General features: G+C 50.6%; 1 protein-coding gene across 1 annotated transcript; it reads left to right on the top strand.

Annotated features, from left to right (window-relative positions):
• Window positions 1–10,851: 10,851 nt before the first annotated feature.
• On the top strand, window positions 10,852–17,201 carry HMOX1 (heme oxygenase 1). Its single transcript, XM_065649773.1, has 5 exons — window positions 10,852–10,952; window positions 11,277–11,397; window positions 13,788–14,279; window positions 14,887–14,995; window positions 16,496–17,201. The coding sequence occupies exons 1-5, from the start codon at window positions 10,921–10,923 to the stop codon at window positions 16,630–16,632; spliced, it is 891 nt and encodes a 296-aa protein (XP_065505845.1). The 5' UTR covers window positions 10,852–10,920; the 3' UTR covers window positions 16,633–17,201.
• Window positions 17,202–17,722: the final 521 nt, after the last annotated feature.

The following is a 17,722-nucleotide window of genomic DNA, read 5'->3' as shown; positions in this document are numbered from 1 at the left end:
TGCTGCCAGTCAAGGCTCGCTGCTTTTTAAGCACAGTTGCCTGGGGAGGTGACTACAGCCCATCTCAAAATAGCAAGAGAGTGAATCACCTCCTCTCCTTAACCTCTCTGCCTTGTGACCAGATCCATATGCCCACCCTGCAGCCTATAAATCACTTAAAGACATGCAAGAAATACAGTTGCTGCAAAAGGGCTCTCTAGTATTCACAGGGAATCTTCAGTTGCCCACATGCCATCCCCTGGTGTCCAGCTGAGTGGGAGCTGGGGGAAGGATTCTTAAAAGGAGGTTTAACAGGTTGAAAGTGTCATCTGAGCCCTAGACTTGTAAGGAGAAGTTAAATTAGCTGAAGTTGTCCAAACCTCAACAAATCCCTCTCCATGTAGCCTGCACTGCAGTCTCAGCTGTACCCAGCTCAAGCAGAGGCTTGAGGGCCAGAGCTGTGAGCAAAGCAGGGCTGGAGAAAAGCAGAGTGCTGGGTTTCCTCCTCTGTAAGCAGTTGGGGACTGGAGGAAGCTTTGTGTTTTCTTCAGCTTTCTGTATATGTTATCCCTGAACAGTTTGTCCCTTGGAAAAATGAATTGCCATTTCCAATTCCAATTGCATTCCCAATGCCTCTGGGAGGAATCAGGAAGAACCCCTGCCTTTCTGAACCAGGTGGTATTACATATTTAATATAACCCTCTTTGAGAAGCAATCCTCAAACCAGCGTGTGCATGCTGTCTTCTGGAGGTGGTGGGGAAAGGAAAGCCCAGTCTAATGATTTTCCCACACAGCACCCTGCTCTCACCATGAGGGTCCATGAGTTCCAGGCCATGGCAGCATCCCCCCAGTGCTGCAGACCTGCAAGGGCAGGTCCCTCCTGAGAGAAGGATGCTGAGCTGAGCCACAAGGATCTGAGAGCCCCTGCAGCTTCCCTCCTGCCAGTCTCAACAGAAAAACACAAGAAGGATGGAAGGCAAAAGGGACAAATGCTGAGCTTCCCCTCCTGGAGCACCTACAGGAGAGGAATAATAGAATCATTCTGGTTGGAAGAGACACTCAGGATCCTCAAGTCCAACCATTAACCTAACACTGTCAATAAACCATGTCCCTAAGACCTTCATCTACACATCTTTTAAACACCTCCAGGGATGGTGACTCCACCACTTCCCTGGGCAGCCTGTTCCAATGCCTGACAACCCTTTCCGTGAAGAAATTTTTCTAATATCCAATCTAAACCTCTCCTGGTGCAACTTGAGGCCATTTCCTCTCGTCCTATCACTTATTACTTGGGAGAAGAGGCCAACCCCCTCCATGCTACAACCTCCTTTCAGGTAGTTGCAGACAGCGATCAGGTCTCCCCTCAGCCTCCTTTTCTCCAGGCTGAACAGCCCCAGTTCCTTCAGCTGCTCCTCATCAGACTTGTGCTCCAGACCCCTCACCAGCTTTGTTGCCCTTCTCTGAATTCTCTCCAGCACCTCAATGTAGTGAGGGGCCCAAAACTGAACACAGGATTCGAGCTGGGGCCTCACCAGCACCGAGTACAGGGGGACGATCACTTCCCTAGTCCTGCTGGCCACACTATTCCTGATACAAGCCAGGATGCTGTTGGCCTTTTTTGCCACCTGGGCACACTGCTGGCTCATGTTCAGCTGCTGTTGACCAACACCTCCAGATTCTTTTCTACCAGGAAGCAAGAGCAGAGACACAATGGAGCCCAAGCTGATGGGTTTTGCAGTTTTGGGGCCAGAAGGGAGCAAGGGGCTTGATGCCCAAACCCTCTTGCCTGTGCCTGGAGGCTGCCCAGCTCTGCCAGGAAGGGAGAGCTTATGGTGCTCAATCAGCATTTGCACAGGACACCAACCTCTTCACAGGGGTGATGTTTTGAACACCAGTTCATGCCTCAGTGAGTGCTTAAATCTCTCCTCCAGCTGTCTTGGTGCATTGCCTGCACTTTCCCCTGAAAGAGAAACCTTTGGCTTTTGAAGCCATGCCCAAATATATACCTTGAGCACAGGGAGCCCAAGCTCCTCCTTGCTGCCCCTGGGATGCCCTGAGCTCACCTTGGGATAGGGATCCTTTCTCCACCCTCACCTTGTTTTCTTCCTCCCCAGACAGCTGGCACATGTGCTGGCAAAGCCAAGAGGGGACTGCCCCTAAGGAAGACTTGGGCACAGGGGAATTGGCACGCCACTATTTTCGTCACAGAGCGAACAGGTGGGAAGGGTTTTTGGTGGCTGTCAAGTGGGGTCAGTTTGAAGCAATGACCAACAGGTGACAATTCAGAGTGCTGCTGGTGGCCCTCCAGGTGAGCCTGTCCCCTCCCCACCACGCAGCCAGCCATGGTCACAGTGCTCTTCACTGTGGGCCACCTGACACAGAGATTTATCCCACAGGGATGATGTATCTTTTTTCACACAAGTGACAATATGAACAATGGGGATGAGGGCATGGAATCTTTCTATGCCCAAATTAGCACTTCCACAATCATGCTTGTTATAGATTTTACCAGTAATAGCTTGAGTAATGTTGCAGAGTTTCTTTCGAGGAGGAACTTGTAGAAAAAAACCTGCCAGGTCCACAAGGGTCAAGCGTTTTCCATTGGCAGAAACTGCATTATGATCGTGAAAAAATAAAATTACACCACTATAAAGAAGTCCTTCAACTGCCTTTTCCTTTTTAAAAGTATTTTCTGATGTTGCTATTTTTAAAAAATAACGCTGCCTGCTCTCTTCTGACCACCAGATGGCTGTGGTCCCTCAGCCTGGGCTCCGCCAACCACAGAGGACAGCCTCTTGCTTGGCAGTGGCTTGCTTAGCAGGCTAAGCAACCACTGGAAACAAAACAAAACAGAGTTTTTCCTTATTCTAAGAACTATGCTGCAAGCAGTAGCCCAGCATGGATGCACACAGCCACCGCTCCAGAGCACGCGTTCGGGCATTGTGACCGCACGGGGACCGGGAAGGAGCGCTTACGCTGTGTCTGAGCATCCATTAGTAACCACACTGGGAACAGGATCCTGACCTGGATGGATATTTCGCGTGACCCAGAACAGTTGTTTCTATGTAAGCTGAAGAAAGGCATGACTTCCTTGTACTGGGTCAGAGTTGCTCCACATCTATAAAAATCAAATACATGCTAAAAGTTAACGAGAATTTCCATGATGTTTGGGTTGCATGGTTCTTGGCACACCAATATCAGATGCATAAAGGCAAAAAAACCCAAGCTTCTCTTTTACCTACTACTAACTTCCAAATACTACATGATTTTTTTTTTTTTAAAGAGCGGTTAACAAAAATATTGCCTGATTTCCCACAACATTGTTCTCACAAATCATCACAGAAGTACCCCATGCTAGTACACTGGGAAGGCTCTTCTCCATCCCACAGGACTTCTGTGTTGCTCTGCCATATCAAAACTTCCTCAAAGCTTATTTTGAGTAAAGAAATTCTCCCTTCCTTCACAAAATGAGAATAAAGCCACTTCCCCTTCCCTTCAGATCGCTGTTGGTGGTGCTGCTTATGGCAGACGGAGATACTGGGAAGGGACATATGGTGGGGACTCGGGCAGCAGAGAGGGGGTTGTGAGGAAGGAAAACATTTCTGTAGGTAACTCATTTTATCTGTGTGGGGGTGTAAGTAAATGGAAGCACAAGAAGAGAGCAAAGAGACAAAAAAAAAAGAGAGGAGGATAGGAAAATGTGCAGACACATGAGAGGGAAAGCAGGTGCTGCAATGCTTGGGAGCAAGGAAATGGAGGTGGCTGGTGGTCACGGGTGCAACACAAGGAGTCACACTGGCAGCCAGCGTGGGGGGTTTTTTCTGTTTCGCCTGAAGATACTTCCACGAACCACGCAGACAGAGGTGACTTCTTGCACCAGGGTGATGCCAAGGTGTTTGGTAGCCCTGAGAAGATTTCTCTTTCGTTGACTTGCCTGATCTCCCCTGGCTTTTAGGGCACCCAGAGCATCCATCCCACCCGGCGTCCAGCAGCTCCGCCACGTGTTGGGTGAACAAGCATCCCTGTTGCTTTGTGTCAGTGACCGGCAAAACCTGAGCAAGGGGACAGAGACTCAGGGGCACAGGCTCACAAGCAAAATCTCCCACTTCCCTATCTGCCCTTGTCCTTGCAAAATCCCGTGTGTGTGTCAGGGTGCAGGGGAACCACAGCGGGTTCAGAATGCACAAGCAGGCAGATTCGCTTCCCCCTCCCCCTGCAGGGTCAGAGGGATGGAGGTGGGTGAGGGGGGACAGGATTGCTCCCCAGGAGCAGGAGAAGTTTGCTGCAGCACCGGCTCCAGCGGCGTTTCTTGGTCCTTGCCGGGAGCCCCTGGTCAGGGGGCGAGGGGATGTTCCGCTCTGCAACACTGAGGCTGGGGGCTCTTCTCTGGGAGGATCAGTAATTCCCTCCTGGCACAGAAAAGCCACATGTGCCAGTCTCCAGGAGCTGTGTTTTCCTGAGTGATCTCGGCAAAAAAGCATGGATCAGGCACAAGGTGAATTTGACGATGGGGTGAGGCAAGGACATGGCTTTCCTGCAGCTTTAGGAGAGCTTCTTTCAGCAGTACAGAGCAGCAGGAAAATCTGTTTAGAAAAATTGCTGCGAGGCACTTCAGTGCTATTTTTAGCTCCTTGACCAAAAATAAAGGGCCTTAAAAACCAGACCAGTCTCAGTGGGAGATAGGTGCCGATTTCTCTGAGCTCCTTTGCACAATTTTGGTCCAAATAGGAAAAAAAAAAAAAAAAAAAAAAAAGCCAGGGTGTGTGTGATCTGCTGCCAGCAGTGCCTCCCTGCCTGCCCCCGCTGACACCTTTTGTACAGCAATTCACACCATCCAGCACCGGCCCCGTCAGAGCGATAGGGGGGCGGCTCGCCCTGTGCCAAGCACCTTTGGCCCCTCTCGCTTCTGCCGAACCATACCCAGCAGCTGAACACTTCAGTTCAAATTCCACATTCCACGTCTGCCAGGTGCTCTCGTTAATGATTATTTAGCTTAAGAGCCGCAGCCACAGCCCTGAGGTCCTGCTGTGCCAGGCTCTACTCAAGCGAAGGGGGTCTCGGCCACACAGAGGCGACAGACCTGGCTCCCCAGAAGACCTTCCCAAAAAGGGGGATGTTCCTGCTCTTTTGCACTAGCTGCTGTGGTCCATAAGCACCGTGGTGCACAGGGATCTCTAATGTTGAGCCCACCCTGCCCCCTAAATTAAGGGCTTTGAAGAAATATCTGCCCATGATGACCCCTCTTTGTCTTATTCCTTCTCGTTAGCAGGTAGTGTCGTGCTTTCAAAACAAACAGAAGCTCCATGGGGTAAACACAGACTTGTCTGCCTGTCCTGGAGTGACCTTTGGTAATACGTGACAAAAAGGGAGGGGGAAGGGGAGATACAGGCTGTGCCACAGACACCTTGTATGGCCTTGGGCAAGTCACTTAAATTCCACGCGGCCCACATGCCAACCTCTAAATTAAACTCTTTCCCACACCCTGTATCTCCTGGGTTTGGTGTTTTCTACCAGCACAGGTGAAGCCGGGTGCCCCCCGAGCACCCCAGAGAACAGTGTTCCCACACGTCGATTCCCTCCATATGGAGCAGGGACTGTCCTGCTCCCAGGGCAGATGGCCACAGCACCCTCCGTGTCCCCAGGTCAGCGAGGTGTGCAGCTTTGGTGGCCTGGGACACCAGCTTTCCTGACCCTTCCTGCCCCCCCGTGCAGCTGCAGAGCGCTGGGAAGCACAGCTGGAGCGGGGGGAGCGTTTTGCCACTGCCAGCGATGCTGCACGTCCCAGCGGGACTCCCCACTCTTGCATGAGCCCCAAAACCCCGCAGTCGGCCTCCCGCTAATGCTGACTCGCCTTTTCCCCAGTGTGGGCATCCTGCTGAGTCAGGATCACGCCGGGTCACCCAGTATTGCTGAGTAAAGGTTTCGGGCTGTGGCGGAGGGGCTGTTTTGCTGAGTCACGGTGGAGCAGGGGCCATGTGAGGATGTTTGTTCAAGGGGCGGTTTCCTTTGCGCCGCCCTGGGATTGCAGCTGCTGCCCTTGGCTCTGGTTCCGCTCCTCGGGACAATCGGAGAAATCTCCAGAAAAAGCCGCGGCTGCTCACAGCCCACCGACCGCCCAGCGCCGTGCAGGAGGGGGACACGCACCTCCCGTACTCCAGGGGCAGGGAACCACGCAGAGGTGGTTTGGAAACCTTGGGCAGGGGGGCGTGGGTCTCACTCTCTTTGCAAAACTTGGTTTCCAGCTTCATCTCCTCCCCTCCCCTTAGAAACAGGTGTGAGCTGTGGCGCAAGGTTCTCCTTGTCGCATGTGTGGGATTTCCAAATCCGGATTTTCACAGTTTGTCCTGTCTCGCAGTCAGGGCACACTTTGTTTTACACGGTTGTAGCACCGAAACAAAGGAGGCAGCACACACTGAAGCAGTTGCACAAACGGGGTTTTTATTTGCTAACTCTGCCCTGCTCCCTCCCGCACATCCCTTTTGCTCTTAAAGCAGAGCCCCAGCAGGTCACAGGGTCTGTCCCCACCAGCATTGATGCTCTGAGGATCGTGGTGGGCTCTATGGGTCTCTGGTCACAGAACAGGCACGCACCTTGCAGGGTGCTGCTTTTGTTCTCCCTCCTCCTCCCTGCTCTGTTCCCAGCCAGCCCAGAGCTCTCTCCTTGCTCACAGCCATGTGCTGGAGACACCCATGCGCTGCAGCATGTGTATACCCATACATGTATAAAAAATATGTATTGTAATCTGCACATCCTGTTTTTGTCATGCTGGTTCATTCATGCCCGAGAAATCTGCCTGCACCTCCCTCTCCCACAGTGTCGGTCTCTGGGGTTCCCATGTGGGGGTTTGCCCAGCACAGCCACGTCCATCTATGGGACCCTACCAAAGGTACCAGTGAGGCCAGTCCAGAGGACGCCAGCAGTGCCTGCGCTCCCCAGGGGGATTTCCAGTGCGTCTCAGTCCCAAACTCCCTTTTTCCTCCTGTATCTTTGATCTGGTTTGGATTGTTCAATGCTGACAGCAGCGAGCACAATCAGTGCTGCTGGAGCCAGGCTGGGCCCAGCAATCTCCCTTTGCTAAACACGAATTAACCCGCAGCACATCCCCCTACACTCCAGCACTGGCTCCCTTCTTCAGCAAGTCATGTTAAGCCGTTATCGCAACTCCTTTGTTCTTTGTTATTTGGTGGTTTGTTGCTTTGTTTTTTTTTTTTTTCCCCTACCATTACTCAGCCATTCCTGGTTACTGAGTCAGCTCTCCATGTGCAAAACAGGCAGCTGCATTTTGCTGTGTCACGGTCTGAGAGAGCCCATTAACTCCTCCGAGCCAGTGAAGGAAGGCTGGCTTTCACCCAGACCAGACGTGCCTTCCCTGCCAGCCAAACCGAGCCGAGCAGAGCTGAGCTGCCGGGAGCCGCGCTGGAGCCCGGCGTGGAACCGCGATTTCCCACACGGGTTCAAGAAAGCTGGCTTGGCAGTCTGTAACTGCCTGTGTAACCAGGTGTTTCTATCTCTAAATGTATTGGTATAACATGCTGTTCAGTTTATAAAGAGGATAAAATCCCCCGCTTCCCTACCTTTGATGAAAACACCGACCCCTCAATAACTTTCTGTTGTTGTTAACTATTTATTGACACAATCTCTCGATTAAGCATTTTCTCAGGGGCTGGGCTGTGCAGATAGAGGCTTTTAAGCCCAGCAGGAACTATTACGAATATCTCACCTGAGGCTACTTGATTCGTTTTTGCTAGGAATCTCCCAGGCAGTTTCACTGGTGCCCATGTACATCGCTCTCACAGCGAGCAGCTCTGGTACCACCCGGCTGCTGCTTGCTAGAAGAGCAGGAGACAACAGGACTTCTGACAGGCATGACGGAGACCACAGGTCTGACACTCCGATGCGGTCCAAGAAAAATCTCCCAGTGACCTGGATGCAGGCCGGCCTCTGCGGCCTCCAGTAGCCCACCATGCCCAGAGTGAGTTGCTCTGAGGGCCAGTTTGTTCTTGCTGCTAAAAGCACACACCTCCTTCCTCTGGGAATCACTTGCAAGGGCTGCAGCAAAAGCAGCGCGGCCAGCGTGTCGAGGGAGGTGATTCTGCCCCTCTGCTCCGCTCTGGTGAGACCCCACCTGGAGTCCTGTGTCCAGCTCTGGAGCCCTCAGCACAGGAAAGACATGGACCTGTTGGAGAGGGGCCAGAGGAGCCACAGAAATGATCAGAGGGCTGGAACAGCTCTGCTGTGAGGATGGGCTGAGAGAGCTGGGGTTGTTCAGCCTGGAGAAGAGAAGGCTCTGGGCAGACCTTATTGCGGCCTTTCAGTGCTTAGAAGGGGCCTGTAAGAAAGATGGGGACAGACTTTTTAGCAGGGCCTGTTGTGATAGGACAAGGGGTAATCGTTTTAAACTAAAAGAGGAGAGATTCAGGCCTGACATGAGGAAGAAATGTTTTACACTGAGGGTGGTGAAACACTGGCCCAGGTTGCCCAGAGAGGTGGTCGATGCCCCATCCCTGGAGACATTCCAGGCCAGGCTGGACGGGGCTCTGAGCAACCTGATCTACTTGAGGATGTCCCTGCTCATGGCAGGGGGTTGGACTAGATGACCTTTGAAGGTCCCTTCCAACACAAACTATTCTATGTTTCCACGATTCTATGATTCTGTGACTTTCCAAGTTCTTTTCTAGGAAGAGACAGTCCCTCGCAGATCTCTGCCAGCACTCTGGTGCACTCGGTGTCATTAAGCTCCCCGCATCGCAAAGCAACAGCACAGCAGAAGCAACGCAAGTCCTCACTGCAAAGAGCCGGATGGGGCCAGAAATGCCCTGGGCCAGCAACTGCAAAGATGATGATGCCCCACTTTCAGTTCTCCTTCCGTCTTGCTGCAGGGCATTTTGGCCTTTCTGGAGACCTGGGCCCAGTCTCACGGTTGCTCCATTCAGCTGAAAAGGACAGAAAATGTGAGATATAAGTAGCGGTACCAGAGGGAAATGCTCATTTTGGGGCTGTATTTGTGGTAAAATGGCATCAATATTTTCAGGAGGGACTGGCCATGCAGCCCTGTGCTCCCATGGGCTCTGCACAGGAACTCTCTCTCAGGGGATATTTGGAGCTTTGTCACACTTGCTTTAAAGATTCACACATCCCAAGAAACATTTCTTTTACCTCACAGAAAAACGAGCAAGCCAGTAGCAAGCTGTCTGCGATGGCATGGGGGTAAAGAGTGGAACGTGACAGCTTTTGCTAGCATGCACTGTTGCTTTAAAAGACAAAAGCAAGACAGGAAAAGTCTGGCTGAGTCAGGGTGGAAACGCTGAGTAATCCTTCCTGAGCGCTGCACCGCACACCAGATGTCTGCCCAACTCGAAAAACAAGCGTGGAAGCATATCTCCTCCAGGATGCCTTTCTAACCTACGGCACCAAACCCAGCTGTGGCCAGATGTAGGTGCAGGGACAGGGAGACAGGCAAAGCAGCTGGCTTGGACAGCCACATCCACCAGCAAAGCCACAGAGCGGACTTGCTGGAGGGGAAAGACAGAGAGACAGAAGATGCCACAGCCCTTCTCCCTCCTCCCCAGGCTCTGCCTTCCTACCACCCCCTGCACGGGGCTTTCTCACACCCACAACAGCAGGGAAATGGTGGCTCTAAGTGCCCTGCTCTTTGGCTTCAGCACAAAACATGTTTTTCCAAAGTACAGCTGGCCAATGCATGGTCTGTCCTGGCTGGCCCTGCTCCCAGCACAGCTACAGCTGGAAACAAAGGGCCCCGCTTCACCTCTTGGCTGCCCCATTGACCACTTCACCAGATAAAACAGCAGAGTAGCCAGCTACTGGCCGAAGTACCTTGTCCAACTCTCTTTTACCGAATCAGATAAATTATTTGCCTTTGGAAGTCTCTGCAGACTTCCTCAGTTTCCCCCAAGCCCTGTATGACATCTTTTCAGTCCACCAGCTACCCCAGGTTTCTGGCTATCCAGGAGATGGAGCGCCGTTCTCCTAAATCGCCCTGCACACAGCTGCACTAACAGCAGAGGCCAGTTGCCACACAAATCAGACAGTATTTTCTCCATGCACAAGAGAGCACGGGAGGGATTTCACTGCACACGTGTGCTGGCACACCTGTGCTGGCCCTGCGCAAGGTGACAGGATTTGTTCCCTGGCGCTGTGCAAGGGCAGTTCTGGCACTTGCAGACCAGGGCTGGTGTGTGCAAGTGCCACAGCAGCCAGATCACCCCACAGCTGGTACATCCCCCAGGGTCTCTGCTGTGCTCCCTGCCATGAAGGCGGGGGGCGGTATGCTCCCAATCTGTAGTGCTGAGCTCCCCATCCCCGTGCCCACAGGTGCCGTGTTACCTGAAATACTCTCTGAAGATGTGCAAGGTCATGGGAAATGAGAGGTTTACACCCGAGTTGTGCAAGAGCAGGTGCTGCATCAGCTCCCCCAGGCAGGGTGCCACAGACTGGGGTACAAGGAGAGGAGGCTGCCCACCCCGCCCAGGCACTAGCCCTGTAAATCCAGCCCCCGCTCCATCCAACCCCACTGCCCCCAGCACAACGAGCACCTCCTGCAGCACTTGGGCTCTGCCTGCCATGGGCGCTGCGCTGAAAGGGTTACGGAGCGGGGCACCCTGGAAGGAGAAGTTGCTGGACATCCTCTGGTTTGTGCTTAGTTACCAAAAGGCATCAGGTGACTTCCTTCTGGTCCCTGGGGGCTGCAGGCGAGGAAAGGGTGACAGCCAGGCTGGGAAGGGAAGTGCAGTTGTGTTGCAAGAAGTTTGTGTTCACACAGAGGTCAGCGGTTCGGCTGCTCACGTGGCTTGGAACTATAAAGCTGGGTGCGGGAGCTGGGCTGCTCAGCTCAGAGCCTCACTGTCCTGGGAGCAGGAGGAGGAGAACACAAGCAAGAAAAAAACAACAGGGAAGCGGAGGAGTCAAACAAAGTGGGGAAACATGGAAACGTCCCAGACACACAGCTCCGAAAGGTGAGAGCGGGATGGGAACGAGAGGAAAATTTTTTGCCGGCAGAGTGTTGTGTTTCTCCCCTTGCTTTTAGGCGTGCTGTTCCTGTTTCTGCTCTGCGGGGAACGGCATGCTCCTGCTTTCACCTCTGGATGGAGTCTGTCAGTCTTCCTCACTCGGGACAGCGTTTGGGAGGCTGGTGCTCCCCGGTTCCCATCTGTGGCTTTTGGGAACGCTCTGCTCCTTCTCCTGGCATCCCAGGCTCCCCCTTTTTTCCTGGAGAGTTAAGATCCATCTTGCCGGAGGAGAGCGACAGCACTGACATCTGTTTTGCTGCTCTTCCCCAGCATGTCCAAGGACCTGTCAGAACTGCTGAAGGAAGCTACCAAGGAGGTGCATGAGCAGGCGGAGAACACGCCATTCATGAAGAATTTCCAGAAGGGGCAGGTGTCACTCCACGAGTTTAAGGTACTTGGTAGCAGCATTGCTTGGGGATGAGATTTCCTCGCCGGGAAATACACTGTTAGATCAGGCAGGGCAGCATGCGGACTAGAGTGGGGAGGAGGGGGACGGCGCAAGGAAGGAGGTGCTTTGCATTACAGCTGTCGGGGATCAGCGTCTCCCCTGCAAAACATGCTCTCCATCAAACTCCAGCACCCTAAGATCTTACCGGCTCCTCTTGCAGAAGGTGGGGCGGGACTGTGCACATGAGGACAGGCAGCCAAGCTGAAACAGGATGAAAAGACAAAGAGGTTGATGGGATTAATCCAATTGCTTTTCTCTTCATAAATGCCTGCATGTTAATTATTGGAAATGGTAGTTAATGCAGATGGGACTACGTGCAGATAGTTGAATGGCTGAAATAACAAAAAGAGGGAGAATACTAAGTTTATAACACTCTAAGCAGCTACAGCTAGAAATAATGATGGAAGAGGGAGAAAGTGAGGATGTGGGATCATCTCTGGCACTGAACTTTGCAATGTTTCAGTTGTCACTCGGGTTATACCAGAGCTGAGACCATGAACAATAACAACTCACAGGCAGACTGAGTGTGAACAAGCCATGTCTGCCACCAATAGGTAGGAGTTTTTTGCTTTACTTAAGACAAAAGAGAAACATTTGCAGATATTAGTCTGCAGCTAACCTGCCTAGATACATGATTCCTGGGATCCGAGCCACATAACAAAGCCGTAAGTAAAAACAAAGTACACACCTAGGCCAGAAATTCCTAGGAGGCTATACGATGTGACGCATGGCCTTGCAAATAACAGCCAGTGATTCACCCTATGGCTTAATTACTTTGTTGTTGAATTGTTCCTTGGCAAATAAATCCACAGGAGTAAGAAAAAGACTTCTTATTTCTGACGGGCCACTTTAAGGACACTTAGTCAAGCATAAATTTAATCTCAAATTCTGACTTTGCGCTGTTAGAAATGTGACATTGGTTAGGCAGTGAACTTTGAGACAGGCTGGCAATACTGTAAATTAAAGTCAGGCCTTCAGGAACGCAGCTCAGTTTATTAGAAGATATTTACATGCTATCAGGGGGAGTGAGATGTGACGTGAGTTTTAAAAAGTAATGACTGTTTTCAAAAGCCACGTTTCCCATTAAACCACTACCTGCCTCTGAAAACAACCAGTCAAGTTATACTTTCTTAATTTGTTAGGCAATGTTCCCACATTTTATTTCTTTTCCAGGAAGCTGGATAACTGGTTATTGTTTAGAAAACCTCTGTTTTTGTTTACTCTCTTGGCAAACCTATCTATCTACCCTCACACGTGGGTTCTCGGGATCGGAATATTTGTTTCCACAACTAAGCCACTGCCTGTGTGCTTATCAAAGTCCTATTTGCTGAAACAGTGGGGAAAAGTTGAGATGACAACTCTGATTGCTTTGTGTGAGAGTAAACTGCTTTCTCTCCTGTCATCGGTGTAATCCCCCCCCAAAAAAACTGGCTCACCTGTACTGCTATACCTTTGTGTTTTACCCTTTGCTGCTGAGAAGGGATTCCAGTGCAAGGAAGGGGGTGGTGTGGGTGTAAATATGTATACAGCCTCTGAAAAGAGCATGCCCGGGGAAGGAAAGAACACAGCTGGATTGTCTTACGCCACGTGGAAAATCTGGCAGATAGAAGAAAGTATCGCATAAGCTGGGAAAAACAACAATAACAATGGTTTAAAAATAGAGAGGAGAACACAGGGCCTCGCAGGGCTCCCTCACAGAGGCGGCTTTCAGAGGCAGGCTGTGCTTCCAGCCCCCTCTTAGCTTCTCTCCTGGAGGCAACCGAGGAGGCAAGCCCACTTGCAAGTCTGAACAAGGAGAGCGGTGGTGCCTCAGTTCCCAGGGCAGTGGGATGCCAACAGGATGAATATGTTGGAAAATAAACAGAGTGTGTCATCATCTGACAAGGCTCCACAAAGGGAAGCCACATATTGAAGCATTCAGATTCGAACAATGCACCAGAAAATATACCTTTGGGAATATCCCCTCTCTATTGATCGAGGGAATGAGAATATAGCAGGCATGATTTCATAGGGCTCCAGTTTCCATTACATCAAGCTGCAAGAACTTTGACTTGAAGGTGAAGGCAGTGGCTTTTAAGGTCACGTAAGACCAATATCTGCTGGAAAGGTCCTAGGTCTTACCTGATGCTGCCTCAAGCAGAAGGGAAAGGGCTAAATGGTGTCCCACTGCACCTTGCAACTCTGTTTTCTGCATAGGAAACCTGGAACATCACAGATATCCCTGACCCACACAGTGTGTGCCCATGGGTAACTTTCATTAGCAGGATTTGTCCCCAAAACCTGAAGAAGACAGACAGATGCACCTGTAACTCGTTCTCTTCCTTCTCTTTCAGCTGGTTACAGCATCCTTGTACTTCATCTACTCTGCTCTGGAGGAAGAGATTGAACGTAACAAGGACAAGCCAGTTTATGCCCCTGTCTATTTTCCGGCGGAGCTGCACCGGAAAGCTGCCTTGGAGGAAGACCTGGAGTACTTCTACGGCAGCAACTGGAGGAAAGAGATCCCATGTCCTGAGGCTACTCAGAAATACATTGAGAGGCTCCACTACGTAGGCAAGAACCACCCAGAGCTCCTGGTGGCCCATGCCTACACTCGGTATTTGGGAGACCTGTCTGGGGGGCAGGTGCTCAAGAAAATTGCCCAAAAGGCCCTCCAGCTGCCCAGCACTGGAGAAGGGCTGGCTTTCTTCACCTTCGATGGAGTCTCCAACGCCACCAAGTTCAAGCAGCTCTACCGCTCCCGCATGAATGCCCTTGAGATGGATCTTGCCACTAAGAAAAGAGTCTTGGAGGAGGCCAAGAAAGCATTCCTGCTAAATATACAGGTGAGTAACAACCAGCCAGCCCACATACTCTGTCAAACAAGATAATAGCTACAGGGGAAAGGCACAGCTGGTATTTCTGCTGTGGAGCTTACAGGAAGTCATGGATTAGGGCGAGCTAGTCAGAGTTGGATGGCTACACTTGTCCAACCTAGGAGCCTAATAAAAGGGTGGTCTCTGAACGTCTCTTCTCCCTCCCCCAGAGTTTGAATTCAGTCTCTTCCATGTGCCATTATTCAGATGTGAATGAGGGCTTATACTGGGAGTGGGGATCACCACCTATCTGTCCTACCTCTGTGCTACAGCTCCACAGGTCCTCTGTGGATGCTGATTAGATGCACAGGTACCTTGCTTTCCTTCCCATCAGAAGATGGGCAACAGCCTTCTCCTGAGCTGGAAGCTTCAGGGAGAACCTGTAAAGTGAACAAGGAGTTTGAAAGACACACACTCAACCACACAGGCAGATTATGTTCTGTGCAAAAAGTGCCAGGAGACTTGGACTGAAGGCTCGTGTCTTCCTCTAGTTCCTAAAGTGCCTGGGGCAGGGGTAAGGGGTCCAGTGAAAGGAGAAGAGGAGGCCCCATAATGAGACAGTGTTCCCTCTCCTCAGGTGTTTGAGGCACTGCAGGAGCTGGTGTCTAAGGGCCAGGAAAATGGTCATCCTCGACAGCCGAAGGCAGAGCTTCGCACAAGGAATGTTAATAAATCATATGAGCACGGTAAGACACTTCTAAGTGCAGGTGTTTAACATTGCCCCTTGTGGTTTTGTTCTCCTCCCTTCCTCTCTTCTTCTTTATAAAAGCCACTGAGAAACAGGCATGAGGTGCTTGCCCTGTCTCTTCTCCAGCCATCAGTAGGCAGGGCAAGGAGAGCCACTGGTATGTGCATAGCTGCTTCTAGACGTGAACACAGCAGGGATGACACATGTGGGTTCTCCAGAAATAGTGTCAATGCGGGAGCTTTACAAGAAGAGACTCCCCTCTCCTCCTCTTAGGTGTTAACAAGTGTAAGGTTCATTCGCCACATGAGTTTTGACCGCAGGGAAAACTGGCCTTGAGTTCACAGAAGCAAAGGTGGCAATTTTGGGCCCAGCAGATCAGCCGTGGTGCTGTGATGCTGACAGAAGGTTCTTCTGGACACACAGCCCCATCCAACAGCTTGTCCTTTCGGACTAAATCTCCCTCTGGCCATTTTCCTGCCACCCAGAAGTATTTTCTGAAAACACTCCTGCAAGTGTACTGGGTTTATAGTGAGCGTTGTTCTGGATGGTGAAATGTAACCAGCTGGGAAGTGGAGATGTGCCGGCTGCCCATCAATTCTGCAAAACTGAAAAAGCTCCATCTGCTGCCAAGTCCCGACCCAGAACGGGGTGAAGCCCGAGTAACGGCTGTGAACAGCGCAATCCCTTTTCATAGAGTCAGGCTTGTGACCAAGTTAGGAGCAGGCTCAGATGTTTACGGAGGAGAGTGGTTTCCCTGATGACATGTGGTTCAAATAAAAAAGCCCTTATGACCTACACATTATAAAACTGAAACATATTTTCTCGGTGCATACTGGGTTGAACCACCATTTTTCTGCAGCAAAGAATGAAAAGCAAACTTAGTCTTGTGCATCTCTAGACAGTGAAGCATAAACCAACTTATTTGGGAAAAGCAGTAAAAGTTCCCTGTGAAACTTTGCTGCGCCTTTCCCAATACACTCTTAAAAGTAGGATTTTCAGAAGAGTTTGGTGTTGGATGAGGAACCCCATCCTAAAGTTGTACTGGGAAAATTATTTGTCTGGAATGCTAAGGACTACCTGTTTAAGGTCATTAGATGCCTAATCAATTAAATCAATTGGAAGTATGAGAAAAAATGCCTTTTAAAATTCCGGCTTAATTATCTGGCTGTCTTCTGCATACACCAGGGGTTTGATGGAGCTGGGCAGAACATTTATAAGCCTGTAAGGAGACAAGGGAAGAGGGCGGTACTCACGTAAGGCAGAGGGGTTGTGCGCCTTTGTGATTCCCCGGTGAAATCTGCTGGTTCCCTTATTCACCCATCCCAGGAGCGCAGAACCTGCTGTCGCTGTTTCCCTCTGGGATTCCTCGCTCTCCCCTTGACAACTCCAGCGGGGTCTGCTCCAGCACGGGCGAGAGCAGGCATGGCAAACCAGCAGATTCTTGCCTCAACCCCTTCTCACCCACCTTTTTTTTTTTTTTTTTTCCTCTTCAATCTAGGTGCAGCACCTGGGAAAGAATGCGAGAAGACAAACAGGAGACACACAGGCATGATGCCCACCACTCCCCTGGTGCGGTGGATCCTGGCACTTGGCTTCCTGGCCACGACAGTCGCCGTGGGCTTGTTTGCCATGTGAAGAAGCAGGACCTTCACCTTCTCTTCGTGCCTTCCCTCACTATGAACTAATCCACCTTCCCCAGTCCTTCTGAGAGAAATTCTCCCTGACTGGGTACTGTGATCTTGGCTCTGCCACTAATATTAGGAGACCTTTTTCCCCAGAAATCAGAGAGTGCTGTAAGGGGGCTCAGGCAAAGTCTCTCCCGTGCTCGGTGTGAGCTCTTCTCGGAGACTAACTTTATCACCAAAAACTAAGGGTAGAAAAAGCTAAAAACAATGGCCAAGAATTGTTGTTGCTTTACAGAGTGCCTGCAAACATCCTACAGGATCAGAAACGCAGCTTTGACATCTGTCTCTCCTCAGAAATGCAAAGCTCCCCAGAGCTCTGTTTGCTCAATTTTTTTATACTGCTAGATAATACTGTGATCACTTTTTTCTGCGGAGCCACATGGTTCCTGTGAGTTATAGACTGTTTTATATGACACTAGTAGGTCTTTGTTAATTCTTTTTCCAATCATTTTTGGTTTTTTAAAAAGCAGAAGACAGTTGTTGAAGATACCGTGTCATTCTCTTGTCTGTTATCTAATTTATACACATAATAAACTTCAATGTAAAGTCTTCAGACCTGGTGTTTCTTATTATTAAAACCTTACCTAGGGAGAAAGGAGGTGTCTTTCTTCCTCCCAGTTTTATGTCTTTTCGAGCTGCTGCCTGCACAGACATGACAGACGAAAGTGGGAGCTACTATCAGAGCCAGACTCTGCTCCCTGTAATAATAACCTGTTACAAGCTGAGGCAGGTTTCTTCAGTTCCAATACGCTGGTCTGTTTCTCGAAATGGCACAAAGTATCTTTAAGGGGTGCAAGCCGTATGGAAGAGCTGGTTGCTATTTCATTAAAAGCAAATGTGATGGGTCTAAACCAAGACAGCTCTCCCTGACCACTACCAGCTAAGGGCTCCGTTCCCAGGCTGCCTTTGCAAGAACTTCAGCATGAATCGGAAAAGCAAGGATGTTTTCAGCAGTCAGAAACGAAATGCGGATTAGGTTTTGATCCTACGAAGCAGCTAAATGGGAGACATCAAGCATGCAACTGCGTCCCTCACCCAGG

Source organism: Caloenas nicobarica, chromosome 1 (assembly GCF_036013445.1).
Source record: "Caloenas nicobarica isolate bCalNic1 chromosome 1, bCalNic1.hap1, whole genome shotgun sequence".
NCBI classification, from domain to species: Eukaryota; Metazoa; Chordata; class Aves; order Columbiformes; family Columbidae; genus Caloenas; species Caloenas nicobarica.
The sequence above is the reverse complement of the archived record's forward strand: the minus strand, read 5'-3'. Positions and strand labels throughout refer to the sequence as shown.

Coding starts and splice junctions, on each gene's coding strand:
- HMOX1 (XM_065649773.1), top strand. CDS start 10,921: ATGGAAACGTCCCAGACACACAGCTCCGAAAG. Junction 10,953..11,276: donor CAGACACACAGCTCCGAAAG/GTGAGAGCGGGA, acceptor GCTCTTCCCCAG/CATGTCCAAGGACCTGTCAG. Junction 14,996..16,495: donor TAATAAATCATATGAGCACG/GTAAGACACTTC, acceptor TCTTCAATCTAG/GTGCAGCACCTGGGAAAGAA.